The sequence below is a fragment of the Microcaecilia unicolor genome, chromosome 4 (genome assembly GCF_901765095.1).
Source record: "Microcaecilia unicolor chromosome 4, aMicUni1.1, whole genome shotgun sequence".
NCBI lineage: Eukaryota > Metazoa > Chordata > Amphibia > Gymnophiona > Siphonopidae > Microcaecilia > Microcaecilia unicolor.
In genome coordinates this window covers 72,443,624-72,458,473 of record NC_044034.1, presented here as the reverse complement: position 1 = coordinate 72,458,473, position 14,850 = coordinate 72,443,624, and the positions used below count along the sequence as shown (strand labels likewise).

The 14,850-nt window shown below is 39.3% G+C and overlaps 1 protein-coding gene across 1 annotated transcript in view; it reads left to right on the top strand.

Moving 5' to 3' along the window:
* LNX2 (ligand of numb-protein X 2) overlaps positions 1-14,850 on the top strand; it is a 146,954-nt gene that overhangs the window by 113,569 nt on the left and 18,535 nt on the right. The window contains exons 8-10 of the mRNA XM_030200335.1: positions 3,048-3,416; positions 4,927-5,073; positions 11,209-11,386. Of these exons, the coding sequence (XP_030056195.1) occupies positions 3,048-3,416; positions 4,927-5,073; positions 11,209-11,386 (694 nt within the window). The remainder of the gene's footprint in view (positions 1-3,047; positions 3,417-4,926; positions 5,074-11,208; positions 11,387-14,850) is intronic.

The window sequence follows — 14,850 nt, the reverse complement described above, 5'->3', positions numbered from 1 at the left end:
GGTGTCTTTCAGAATAAGGGTGGAGTGGTGAAGTGTTACTGTTAAGCTATAGATTTTCGTTGTAGGCCTTGTTGAAGAGAGAGGTTTTCAGAGATTTGCGAAAGTTGGTTATTTCGTTAATTGTTTTCAAGTCAGTTGGTAGTGTATTCCACAGCTGCGTGCTCATATAAGAGAAGCTAGTCGCATGTGTTAGCTTGTATTTTAATTGATTCCATCGATTGTTGAAACACTTCCATCGGGCCAGGAGGATTACAGCTAGATTTTTGCATTTTGCATGGATAGCAGCAAAAACAGTCATACATGCCCACCCTTCTCCTCATAAGAAGTTGACTTGCATTTAGCTATTATATAGGATGATTCCTCAGCAGGAAATAACCATGCATGCCAGGAAAAACTTTATCAGAGCTCTCTTGGAAATGCTCTGCCTTGCCCACCATCAGATGTTACTCACTTGTTTGACTGCTAATCTGCTCTCCACAGACATCGTCTACATTTTCTTTTATCTAATGCAGAAAATGTGAAAAGGGATGTTGTACTGATGACATGAATTAAAAATTAGACGGTTTTGAAGAATGCATCTAGAAAACATAAGATGAAGTTAATTCAAAGGAAGGCCACCAAAGAGCAAAGAAAGGAGAAGACTAAATATATTCACTGAACTACTAAAGGTGCTATCAGGGTTTATGCTAACTAGTGTCTCATTCACTGTTGATGAACTCATATTAAATTGGTAATGTGCTTGTACACTAAAGCATAGCATACATATGGATGCAAAATGTTTATATAGGGTGATAAAACAGTAATGAGCTCATTAGCAGTTATTTTCTAGCAAGTGCTAAATTTAGTCAAGTTGTTATCCATCCCAGGTAAATTTAGCATATCCTCGTGGGTTGGTGTAACATGGTAACATCTCAGCAGGGCTAGCACACTAACATTTAACATGGGGGGGTGGAGGGGATCTTCCGTCCTTAGAAAATGGCCAGTTACTCAGTTACAGCAATCAAAATGGGTTTCAGATCCCATTCCTCTACTCCAACAAACTCTAGATACCTCTTCATCTCTGCTCCAGACAAAAAGAAATTACCTTTAACACCCTGACATCAGAGCAAGCCTCTGTACCCCTTCCAGACACAAACCATGCCACCCCCCCCCCCCCCCAGATATCACCAGTAAATGTATTTCTTCCTGGTCTCTTCCAAACCCTCTCCTTTAACTTTTACCTTAATTGGTGACCCTAAAAAAAAAGCTAGCTTTCCACTATTTCTCAGTTATCTAAACACCCCCCCTGTTTTATTTAAATTATTATTATTATTATTAGGAAGCAGGGTATGGTGGACATTTGAGGCAACTCTTTCACTCCAACTGAAGCCAGAGCTTTCATTAATTCTAGTGTATCCACCTCATGTATTTAAAATAATAAAGTGTATTTGAAAAAAAAAGAGTATAATATCCTTTTTCTTTTCAGTTTACAATAAAGATTATTATTATTATTATTTTATTTATTGCATTTGTATCCCACATTTTCCCACCTATTTGCAGGCTCAATGTGGCTTACAGAGATCTGTTATGGCATTGCCATTCCAGGGTATCAGATACAATTGGTGATGCAAATAGATTAAGGATGGGAAAGAAGTTCTAAGAAAATAGATATTGAAAGATGACTTTCAGACTAGGGAGGATTGGTGAGGTGGTCTAGTTAAGCTATGGGTCCTCTTTGTAGGCCTTGTTGAAGAGATACGTCTTCAGGGATTTACGAAAGTTAGATAATTCATTGATTGTTTTCAGGTCAGCTGGTAGTGCGTTCCACAACTGCGTACTCATGTAAGAGAAGGAAGTCGCATGTATAAGCTTGTATTTTAGTCCTTTACAGCTGGGGAAGTGTAAATTAAGAAATTTTCGGGATGATCATTTGGCATTTATGGGAGCTAGGTCCACAAGGTTTAACATGTAGGTCTAGGCCTGAATTTATAAGATTCTTACGGACAGGGCTCTGTTGTATTGTGCTGACTTGATATGTTGGTATGTCCCTAATAGGGACTTATGGTCCATATAGCAAGCCCGCTTTGCAGTTTCTAGCAGTGTGAGGACGACAGTGACCTTTTTCTTGCAAAGGCCCGATTGTTTGGAAATGATGTTGTCTGAAGTGTTGATTCCTCTTGAAAGCATTGTAAATCCTGAGTGTTGATGGTAGCTTATGAATGTTGATTGTCCATATTGTTAGCTGTTACTTTGATTTGATGCTTTCATAAGCACATATGCACCGCCATACTGGGAAAAGACCAAGGGTCCATCAAGCGCAGCATCCTGTTTCCGACAGCGGCCAATCTAGGCTTCAAGAACCCCCCCCCCCCCCCACACACACACACACACACACACACACACACACACACACAAAATATATATATATTTAATAATATTCAGTGGACTTGGCGAATGTTGCTGCAAACTGTTTTGTAGTCTTATTGGGAGAACTATAGGACAAATAATTAGATACTGCTGTGAATGGCTTACCGGGGTAAAATGACATATGACCATTTGAAAATGCTAAGTACATATGGAGGTGAATTCTCAAAACATTGTTGAAATGAAGGCGTTGGGATGATGTGCACTGAGCTTGAATTCTATAATGGCAGTCGTGCACGCAAATAGAGTTATAGAATACTAGTGTAAGTCTGTATTTACGTACCTAACTTTAGGCCTGATCACTTACACCAGTTCAATGGCTGCTTAACTTTGGGCAGCTAGACACATAAATGCTAGTGTTATATAACCCATGTGTGAAATGGCCTGACACGCCCTCAACCAGCCCAAGCTGCTCTCGGGTCCACGCCCCCTGGAAGTTATGCCCCTGATCTGCTCATACCCCTCCCAGGTCCACACCCTGAACCCACCCATGCCCCTCCCAGGTCCACACCCCTTTGAAGTTACACCCCTGAGCCACCCATGCCCCTCTCAGGTCCACGCACAGGCACTTTCCTGTATATGAGATGAATAACAAATTCCTAAAACATTTGTTGAATAATCATTTTTATTCTTCTTATTCATAGGTTAATAACTTTGATATCAGTAATGTGTCACATAACTATGCCAGAGCTGTTCTTTCCAAACCATGCACTGTGCTGCATCTTACTGTTCTCAGAGAGAGACGTTTTGGTAGTCGAACACATCTGCAGACCGACAGTGGCTCTCTAAGAGATGAAAGCTTTCATATCACCTTGCTTAAAAGGGATTCCAATGAACAGCTTGGCATTAAGTTAGTTCGTAGGACAGATGAGCCTGGGGTTTTTATCTTGGACCTCTTGGAAGGAGGATTGGCTGCTCAAGATGGTAGGCTCTGCAGCAATGATCGCGTCCTTTCTATAAATGGACATGACCTGAAACATGGTACACCAGAGCTTGCTGCGCAGATTATCCAGGTAAGTTGCATCACTTTATTGCAAAAGTTCAATATTAAAAAAATGTCCACATTAAGAGCTAGATTTACTAATGTATTAATGTGCAAATAACATGTTAAAACATTAAGATATGTTAATACTTTACACAGCTCATTAATACTTTCAACACATGAGCTGATATTAACTTCACACTAATACTAATATAGACTAATGCACACATGCAGCAAAGATGACACAGCTTGAATGTACATTAAACCCACCTTAACTTGTTTTTGTTTTCCATTATTTTATTTAGAAACCACCAGAACAATTACAACAATGTGCAAAAATTACAACCGTATGATATGCAACCAATAAAATCAGGAAAAATTGGAACAATATAATGAGTAGTTTCTGTTATGCTTTTGCATATTTTATCACCCCTCCCCCAGAACTCCACTTCTCCCCAACTATCAGTTCAGCACTCAAATCACTATAACACTATCCAAGAACAACAATTGATGTCACACATGATCTTTTCCATGCAACCCCCAAAATATAAACCCGCAGAGTACCGTTACCCAGGGCTGGCAGAATGCAGTAAGCATTTTTTTTAACCCTGTTGACACTTCAGATACCTCTCCTAGAATATTGTTTCCAGTTCTGTGATGACATTAGCCCTTGTATCAGAAGCATGATAGGTGGTAGCCCACATTTGGGGACTGCATTCCGGGGAGGGGAGCCCAGCACGTGGGGCAGGGGGAAGCTTGCAATCAAGTACCTGAAACTACCAACACTGGGATTGGAGCCCTGTCCAGAGAGAGCAGTGGTTTTTTTTTTTCAAAGGCACTACTACCTCTGTGTGTGGTGATGGTGGGGGAGTGGGGTATATGTCTCCACATGCAACTTTCTAAAATCGCTGCTCCTATACATGGTGGGATTTTGCATGCAGTTCTGCATCTCTTTTACAAGAGGCTATACATTGGCAGAGCCTCTTGTAAAATAGTATGGGACTTCCCTACATCATGTGAATTCTCCTGTCCACATACTATCTAGAATTTGTCTGATTTTGTAGGAATATTAGTGTGTGAGTACTTAAAAATAATCTGTCTTAAAGGAAATCTGGTACGTAAGTGCACTGGTGAAGGATAGATATCCAGGTTATATATATATTTTACGCCTAGGTCAGCAGTTAAATCCAGTGAGTCAATAGCAACTGAGTCATGTTTACCTAACAGCCAGTTATTGGCTTTTATGAAATAATAATACTAGGTGGCAGAATAGTGGTCAAGTAGTATAAAACAAACTAAACTATCCACTCTTAATGGTGGACTTCTAGACTAGTGGAAGAATGCAGGTATCTTATAATACTTCTGTCTGCATTGTTTTCAGTTTTGTATGAAAGGCAAGTCTGCCACCTTTCACAAATACTAAAGCTTGGTATCATATAGCAAAAAAAAATGCTTTGGAAAAATATGATTAACATTTAAGTTTCACAAACATATTTTAAAAAAATGTTTTGCTTATTATAGGTCACCTTTTTTTTTTGTAGGCTAGTGGAGAAAGAGTTTCTTTAACAGTCTGCCGACCAGGAAAGCTTCAAACTAACAATATTATGAGAGAAACAGGGACACATATTAGCAGCCAGTACCATTATCATTCACAACAGCTGTATCAAAGTAGACCCAGCTCACATAAGGTAAGTACTTTAGTTTATTCTTTCAGCGTGTAGGAAAAATGAAATAATTGGACTGATGTAGTTAATTATGTTTCCTTGCAGATAAACACTGATTAGTAAAGACTAGTTGTACATTAAGAGATATATTTTCAAAGCACTTAGATGTATAAAGTTCCATAGGTTACTATACTTTGAAATTTTATTTTATTTATTTTGATTCTTATATCCCACAAAATCCGAATACCAATTATTCAGGTGTATGTGGCTTACAACACAGTTAAATAAAAGCAGATAGAAATATTGATGTAAAGATCGATCCGTTAAAGCAACTTAGCTAGACTTCTTAGGATTTTACAGAAATACTAGAATTTTAATGGATAACATACTTATTCCAGGAATTAAGTTTTCAGAAAGTTTTGTAAAAATAGTTAGAAATTTCTTTAATTTCAACTGGTAAATCAGTCCACCATTTAGTGCATAATATAGACTTGAAATTGATGTTTTTATAGTTAGGATAATGAAGTATAAGGTATTTCTGGATTTACAGATGCATTTTGAGCTGGTAAATCAATTAAATCCACTGATTATAACATATCATGAAGGAAATCTCCTCTTATTTCATTCAAACCAACTGTCTAGAATACAAAGGAGATTAAAACAATTCATACTCCATTGACGTCTGTTCAAACTACACAATTAATGTATAGAGGAAACGCCTCAAGAAGCCCCCGGCTGTGTGACTCTATAGCTCTCGGGGGCTGGGCTGCTTCATCATTGGCACAAAACCTCTGAGCTATAGTCCATAAACACAATTTTTTCTAGTCTTTTTTGTCTTCCGTTTTTTTATGTGTTAACTTTTAAGTTGAATGATACTTAGCTTATTTGGACCTGGTCCTTCTCTTGTCAGAACCTTATCAACGCTGATCGCGACCACGACCTACGGTGGCCAGCGTTTCGTCACCTGCTTCAGGGTCGTGTGGTCTGCGTTGAGCTGTAAAAGAAGAATATTTTTAAACGCAGATCCAAACTATTCAATTGACATTACATCAGTTTTCAATCTTTAAATCCTTTTTTACAAGCACCTCCGTAATCAAGGATTCCAACTTCAGTGGACCGACCCAGAAAAATGACCCCTAGGTTACTTATACCCAACTACGTCAGACGCCAAGAGTGGATCTGACCAATCAGCGTGTAGTCTTCTCACTTCTTCAATCTTGATTGAAAAGCGGACTTTTCTCTCTTACAAAAGATCTACATTAGGCTTCCTGTCACGAGACATATTAGAACGACACAAGAGTATGCTTTAAGAGTGAATACTAACTGTAAATCAGATCATGTGGTATACTGCTTGGTTTGCCCCTGTGAGAAGTTGTATGTGGGTCAAACCTCACGTTCCTTATATGTTCGTCTGATCGAACACCGGAGTGTGCTGAATACGAAAAAAGTGGCTACACCACTTGCTCATCATTGTGATACAGCACAACACTCCTTCACAGAGTTAAAATGTTTTGTTTTACAACATATTGAGGCTTCTCTTGTAAGGATTGGAGGCAACAGGAAAAGAACGTTGTTTCAATGTGAGCAGAGATGGATACATCGTTTAAGCTCGTTAATCCCTGAAGGTTTGAATGGGAAAATTGAGTGGGGACATTTCTTCTAATATGTCTCATGACAGGAAACCTAACGTAGATCTTTTGTAAGAGAGAAAAGTCCGCTTTTCAATCAAAATTGTAAAGTGAAAAAACAAACAAACTGTGAGCCAATCCCAGCGCATTAGCAGAGCTAATAGCGCTGTGATTGGTCAAAAGGAAACTGAAAGGCACAATCCATAAACAGAAGCCTCTACAAGCCCCAAGGAGTTCAAAAATATTTCCTAAATAAGCTTTCAAATGTGCCCATGGAAGAGAAATCCAGAGGTAACAAAGAGATGTCTTTGCACGTAAGTTTGGTTTTGTTATTCCACATGTGTAGAAAAGTCGACATGCTTCCTTTTAGCGGATTATACATTTTTTTTCTAGGAATGCATCCCCGTCCTCAGACTGCAAACAAAACACACGTTGCTTAGAAGGAGAAAAAATAAATAAACTAACGACTACTTCACAGATCTTTTTCCAAAACTTGTAGACAGAAAAATGCACCCGTCCGTGTATAGGCAGAAATTAGATGTTTATGTGTAATTTATTGTTCTTTCTGCAGCTGATGTTTTCGGGGACGAATGGCTTGACGAAAACTGCAGCTGACATGCATTTTAAAACAATATGTCTTTTTTTTTTTTTTTCAATCCCTCTTTTCTGGCCTGAATAAGATTTTATTTTCTGCACATAAAGGCTTCATCATCTGTCTCTCGAACAGCCACAGAGAACATAAACTTAAAAGGTGGGCTGGGGCACGAGTTGAATGCCAAGACATTATTGAAGAATTCAGCTCTCCCTGAAAAAAATTGATTTTCAGGTTTTATTTTCATGGCAATCAATCCAGGGGCAGGAGGAAGAAATGGACCCCAGACTTCATGCCACTCTTTGCAAGATCTTTCAACCCTGTTTTCGCACAGCCCCGGCCCCCTCCCTTCCTCACTACTCTGTCTCCCCTCAGCTCCGCCTCCCGACATCCTCCGCCCTGTGCCCCGCCCCCTCTTGGGGTCGTCGCCGCCATTCCCCCCCTCTACTGGGCCCCCCTCCCTCTTACCGGGCCCGTGCAGCACCTCTCTCCTCTGTCCGAAGACGCTGCACGGGCAAGAAGAAAAGCTGATGCCTGTCTTCGCACAGCTTCGGTCGCGCGTCTCTCTCCTCCTGGGCCTTTGCCCCCTCCCGACCCTTTTTTTATTTTTGTTTTGATTTGGGAGCCATGTGCTTGTGTTTTGACTGTTTGTGGCATGTGCAGAGCAGCTAACATAACGCTTGGCTGCTCTGCGCATGGTTTAGGGGCCGATTACCGACGTGTATTGTGATTCTTTGATACATTGTACTTTTCAATACCGATCCGAGCATGTGTGACTTGTTGTTTTGGTGCATTCTTCGTTTTTTGAAAATCGTTAGGGACTTTAACGATTTAGATTTTTTTAACGTTTGCTTGGTGCATCTGCCTCTTAGTTTGTTGGTGTGTATATTATTTAGGTTGTCTAGATGCAAGTTTATATCACCTTGTATGATTGTGTTTGGGGCATTTAGGCATATATTAGATATGAATTCAGTGAAAGTTGATTGAACATCAGCCCAATTTCCAGGGGGTCTATAAAAGATAATAGTGATAAGATGATTGTCTAAAGCATCATCTTTAATTTTGCAGGCCGTATTCTCTAGATTGGGTGATGAATGGTCAGGTATTATCGATAGAGAAAAACGATTTATAGGGGAGAACGATGCCTCCACCTCTTTTGTTTGTTTTGGGAAGGTGAATAATTTTGTATCCATTGGGACAAAGGTTGTTTAAGATTGGATCCTCCTTGGATTTTAGCTATGTTCCATAATGAAAACAAAGTCCAGGCTATCTTGTATAATCCAAACTTTGTCTTATGTAACAACTGATCAGGCCTTTACATATAAAAATGAGGCTCTAAGTCATTTATAACATACCCGTATATAGGAATCTATCTAATGTTATAATGTCTAGAATGGTATAAACCATTATATCTTCTCTTCTCAACATGGGTGGAAAAGTTAGAGGAGGAAACTTGAGGATCTCAGTCAATCATTTTTTGAACATAGCTTATGGTGAAGTAAAAGATGATCTAAGAAAATTCACAAAGTAAAAGTTATACTACCTGTACATAAGTACATAAGCATCGCCGTGCTGGGACAGACCAAGGGTCCATCGAACCCAGCACCCTGTCACCGACAGCGGCCAAAAATACAAGCAATTTGTCCCGCCCATCCTAGAAATACTGTATTATTTCCTCGTCCATTCAATAACATTCTAAGGCTTTTTCCTCCAGGAAGCCGTCCAACCCTTTTTTGAAGTCCGCTAAGTTAACCGCCTTAACCACCTTTTCCAGCAGCGAATTCCAGAGTTTAACTGGATTAATTCTGGATTAATTCTGCAAATTTTGAACCATATTCTATCATCTGATGTCTGTAATGAGAACCCTGTTCACTAATTGTGAGACTGAGATTTTCCCTTCACAGCTGAGTATCTTTATAAAGAACATGAAGTTTACATCAAGGCAAAAGAGTGGTTGAATTTATAATGTAGGTAATTATCACAGCTGCCTTATTTTCCTTGATATATTTTTGATGAGTACTAATATTAAGAGGCCCCTTTACTAAGCTTTGATAAGCATCCAGCTTTTTATCAGTCGGGATAAGAATGTTAGGGTAATGATCCCAATGCTTTTCTGGTACAGAGATGTAATGCTTACAGAGTTTCCAATAAATGAGACATTCCACCTTGTTATTCTTTTCGTTATAAAAAATTTTCACCATCAGCACTTCCCAGCCATCCACAAGATGAATAATCTACTGATGTCTGTTGCACCCGTTTTTCAATGCTTTCTGTAATCCAATGTCCTGGGCTGCAGTTGTCACTCTCATCCTTAGGTTTCAATTCACCTCTCCTTAACCATTCACGTGTCTGATTTTGATCAATGAATGGTTCCTGGAGTAACACTTTGTATTTCCCACTGTACTTATGCATTTGCCACTTGTTGTTTCTCCCCTAGAGATCTAATTCTTTGAAGAGATTTTTTCACTTCCTTTGCAAATTCTGTTGCTTCCTTCCCTTTTGGTACTAATAGGTTTATTTATTTATTTTATTTTATTTGTTGCATTTGTATCCCACATTTTCCCACCTATTTGCAGGCTCAATGTGGCTTACATAGTACCGTGATGGCGAACGCCAATTCCGGTATGAAAAATACAGAGTGGTAGTTGTTTTAAAGTACATGAGTTACTGAATGAATTAAGTGGTTAAAAGGAGAAATTATGTGTCCTGGTTTGGTAACAGGTTAACAGAATTTGCAAAGGAAGAGAGCAGTGAGAGTGGTCCCCACTTCTGCAGCCTGGGACTGTGCTCAGATTCTAAATGGTAGCAGTGATCCCTAGCGGTAGCCCCCCGTCTGCTCCTGCTCAGGCCCACTGGAGCATCATGGAGTCTTCTGGGTAGGTTTCAGGGAGGGGGGGGGGGTCAGGGACAGCTTCTGGAGGCAGCAAATTTTACATCAGGGGGTTTGGACTGAGGGGGTCTTGATGAGGAGGGATCACATTATGGGGGCCTTGGGGAGGGGAACTGGAGATGCAGGGGGTGTGGGGCAAGGTTCCCGCTAAGCTGTACATGTGTATGCACATACACAGGTCAGAAATGGCATGCACATGCCTAGGAACTGTACGCACAAAATTTTTGCAGACTTTCTTTATTATGGACATAGGCTATACCGCACACAGGTTGAGGCTGAATATTTGTGTACAAAATGTTTTTTATGTGCACATGGGCCAGCAAACAAATTAGAAAGAAAACTGATGTGATGTGGAGTTGAAAGTGCAGGGGCATGTCAAGGAGGATCAGGAGTGCAGGACTGTTTCAGGGGGGATTGAATGTGCAGAGGGGGGATGGACTATGACCTATTCTTTGATTTTTGTGAGCCTCCACCATATTAGTGTGAATATGCCCATGCTACCTACCGCTACCTGTAACTTGGTGCCGTGCAGTAAGTTCTGCCTTATGCAGTAAATACAGAACAGATGCTTGGCTTTGCATGCTCCCTGCATTTACTACGCAGGCTTTATATTTACTGCACGCTATTCTTAGCACACTTACTGCTCTTTAGTAAAAGGGCCCCTAAGTAGCACAGAGAGACAAGCCTATAGCTCTATCATCGGGAATTACACCAACATGCACAAATATGTTTCAAATACTATGTTCATCAGCATCTATTTTATGCATTTTATGTCCAGTAAGGCTGAGTCTCAAACTTTGTTGAAATTATTGGCCTTACTATAACCAAGGGTAAATGAAATACAGAAAATAAAAATTTCTTCCATTGGTCAGATCAATACCTTTTAAATGGTGCAAGCATTTTAAACTCATTCTGAAGAGAGCTATACAACTACTTTTATAACACAATAATTCCATTTATGATCAAATGTGTGGCTTTCATAGTAAGCTGTTCTTTTTGTTACAATTGTATTCATGCTTTGACCCACTTCTTTTCTTGTCATAATGTAGGACCTCTGTCAAAGTGTCACATGCCAAGAAAAACAAATTACTGTGAAGAAAGAAGCACATGAGTCCCTTGGAATGACAGTAGCAGGAGGAAGAGGAAGTAAAAGTGGCGAGCTGCCAATCTTTGTTACCAGTGTGCAACCTTACGGTTGCTTAGCAAGGGACAGCAGAATCAAACGAGGCAAGAATTAACTTGAAGAGCAAAGACCAACAAACATATGCTTCATTTCCTTTCTGTTTTTAAGCAGGTTTCACAACAGATGAGAGTACTTGTTGAGGATCAATCCATCTCCTTGTCTGTCTCTTAATCAGTTTGTACCACATTTGTGCATGGAGTAAACAAACATGAATAAGGATTCAGGGAAGGAGGAAAAGAACCATGGGGTAATGGGGAGGCTAGCCCCTCTACCTGTCGATATGGAGGAACAACTGAGTGATTGGTTCGGATCATTCTGATCCTAAGAAATTATATAACTGAATGTTGATGGTCTGATATCTAATAATGAAACCATATTCCCTAGTTCAAGTTAGCTCTATATTTTAAAAATAAAGTGGAAGGTATCTGGTCTCTGTTACTGGCTACAAGTCAGTATCCTACATTTGGAGATTCAGATCCTTTGGCTTGTCCTATTGATAACTTATGGTGTTGGTTTGACTTGTCGTCACCCAATGATATTAAACTACTACTATTCATATATTCCAAATCTAACTTTTTAGATCCTTGTCCAGTTTATCTGATGAAAATTATTTCCCTATCATTTCTTTTTGTTATCTCAGATTGGATAGTCATCTGGCAGCTGCCATTCCCCCCATCACCCCCACCCCCAGTCCAGTTTATATGAGGAAATTGTTTGACACCTATACTGAAGAATAAAAAACGGTGATGTTTCAGATGTTACCAATTATTGTACATTTGCCTCAATTCCCCTTCTGTTAAAAATTATGGAAGGATGGGTTACCAGTCAATTAGACTCTTATGTAGATAAATTTCAACTATTTCATATCTCCCAGTCTGGGTTCCGAAAAGGGTTCAGTACAGAAACAGTGGTGGGCTTGCAGATTGCTCTTGATAATCAGATGTTGAGTCAGGGATGTTGTTCTTTAATACAGTTTGATCTTACTAGTGCCTTTGACTTGGCCAACCACCAATCATTGGTATATATCCAATTGGTTTCGGGGTTTTTTAGAGACAAGATCTTATATGTTTAAAATAAGAGGAGAACTATCTAAGCCCTGGGAGGCTCATTGTAGTGTCCCTCAAGGCTCACCTCTCTCTCCCACCCTATTCAACAATTTGGATGCAGTCTTTAGGGTAGTTCTAAAAAAGAAAAATATTCAATCGTATGTTTATGCTGATGATATTACTGTTTTCCTTCCATTCCCTAAGAGTGAACGTGATACTCAGTTGAAATTATTACATTATCTGGAATTAATAGAGAATTGGGTTACTTCTCATAAATTGAAATTAAAACTAAGATAAAATTTCTTTGGATCGGGAAACCAGATTTGCAGAATATGTACCCAATTTTATGGCTATCAGATTTGAATTATAAATTGGAAAGTTCTTCCTAAATTCTTAGAGTGGAAGTGGACAGTCTTCTCATGTTGAGAAATCAAAGAACTCATTTATACGTCTGAAAAATTGGGACCAGTTAGAAAGTTTTTTGAACTACAAGTATTTAGACTTATTGTTCAATACTTAGTCCTTTCATAGTTGGACTATTGTAATGTTATTTTCTTAAGGCCCTGTTACTAAGACGTGCTTGTAGGCTCCCTAACATTTTAGCGTGTACTAAAAATTAGCGTGCGCTAATGATAGAGATACCCATTATATTCTATTAGGTCACACTAAAAAGTTTGTGCGGCTTAGTAAACAGGGCCCTTAGGTTGTACCAAGTCTCAGAAATCTCATCTTCAGTTAGTTCAAAATTCAGCAGTCAGATTAATTTGTTCTGTGTCTAAATATGATTCAATGAGACAAGATGGCGGCTTGAATGGATGCACGGCGCTCAGCTCCTTAGTTTTGCTCTTGCAGGACCAGCATGGTGAAGCACAAGGGACATTGCAGAACTGGCTGTTTCCTTGGGTTTGACCCAGCAGACATTGAGGAGTTTTCTGCGCCCGTAAATGAAACAGATATCTCAGGAACCAAAGTTGTTGGAGTGGCTGCTCTGAGCATTTTTGATACCATACTAAGCCCCGAGAATCACGCAACTCCACCTCAACCCAGAAGTGGTCTACCGGTACAGCTGTCGGTGGAAACTTTGAATGTCAATGCTGCTGCCATTTCTCCTCCTGAAGCTGGGATGCTGTTGGAAAACCCTCTTCTGTTGAAGGGAAATTGTCAGACTAAGAGCAACCAAGCGTGACTGTAGGTGAGGTGGAAGGTAAACCAAATTGGTCATCGGGGCCTACTGTGAGACTTGGGCCATCTGGTGCTGGCTCTAAAACTCCCTAGGTTGAAGAAGAAACCTGGGAACATAACATTGGAGGAAGTATGGGAAGCATGACTCATTTAGACTCTGTTCTGACTGTTCCTGAGCAGGTACAATCATATATCAAGCAATGTGAGGGTTCTGTTACTGGTTTGGATAAATGGGTTACATAAACTGAGAAATTAGTTGGGGAGTTACATTCTACTCAGGTGGCTTTGGTAAGAGAAAATATGAATATTCATCAAAAATTGTAAGCCTTGGAAAATTATGATCAAAGGCTGAATTTGAGATTTTTAAATGTCCCTAAATCACCAGTTCTCTCTCCTTTGGAGATGATTAAAAAAATATCTGAAAGAGATCTTGCAGATTCCCGCTGATAATTTACCACCAATCGCAAAGGCTTTTTGCATTGATTCAGGATTTCCAGGGATCAAAGATTAAAAAAAAGACTCTAAAAAAGAAGCCAGTTTTGATCTTAAAGGCTTTCTGGAGACTTCTGATCCAGTTGTAGCAAAGGCAATTTTAATAGCTACCTTTGCCCTGGAATATGACCAAAATTGGATTCTTTGTCTGTATTTTCAATTTAAAGGAGTTGAGTTTCTGGGACAAAATGTGTTAATATTTCCTGACCTTCGCCGAGCTACACAGATGCGATGGAGAGCTTTTTTAGCACTCAAGTCTCAACTGGTAACTTTGTGAGGGACTTTTTTCCTTCAATTTCCAAATAATGTGTGGTAAAAGTTTCTGATAAAAATTGTTTTACTGGGCCCAGAACATTTGAAAAATGTTATAACGTCCAGGCAACCTCCAGTTCCGCTGGCAATATCTACTCCTTCCAATGTTACTGTGTAGTTGAGTATTTTGTAACGCGCTATATAGAAGGTTAATCCGTTATATTCTGAATGGGAAATAATTTCTTTTGTATCTTAGGATATATATATCTTTTGATTTTCCCATTTTCAGTGCTCTTCCTCAGGTGCAATTGTATTTCAGTAATCTTGTCCCCTGTTCTATTTTTTCTTTAAAATAGAGGTTAGATTTAGTTATGACTTATGTATTTCCTATAATCTTTTTTTCTCTTTTTTATTTTCTTTGTCAGAACTATTTTTCTTGTCAAGTGTTAAGAGTCATGTTAAGTATAATTGCAATAAATAAATATAAATATGATTCAATAACTCCTCTGTTAATATTACATCGGCTCCCTATTGAA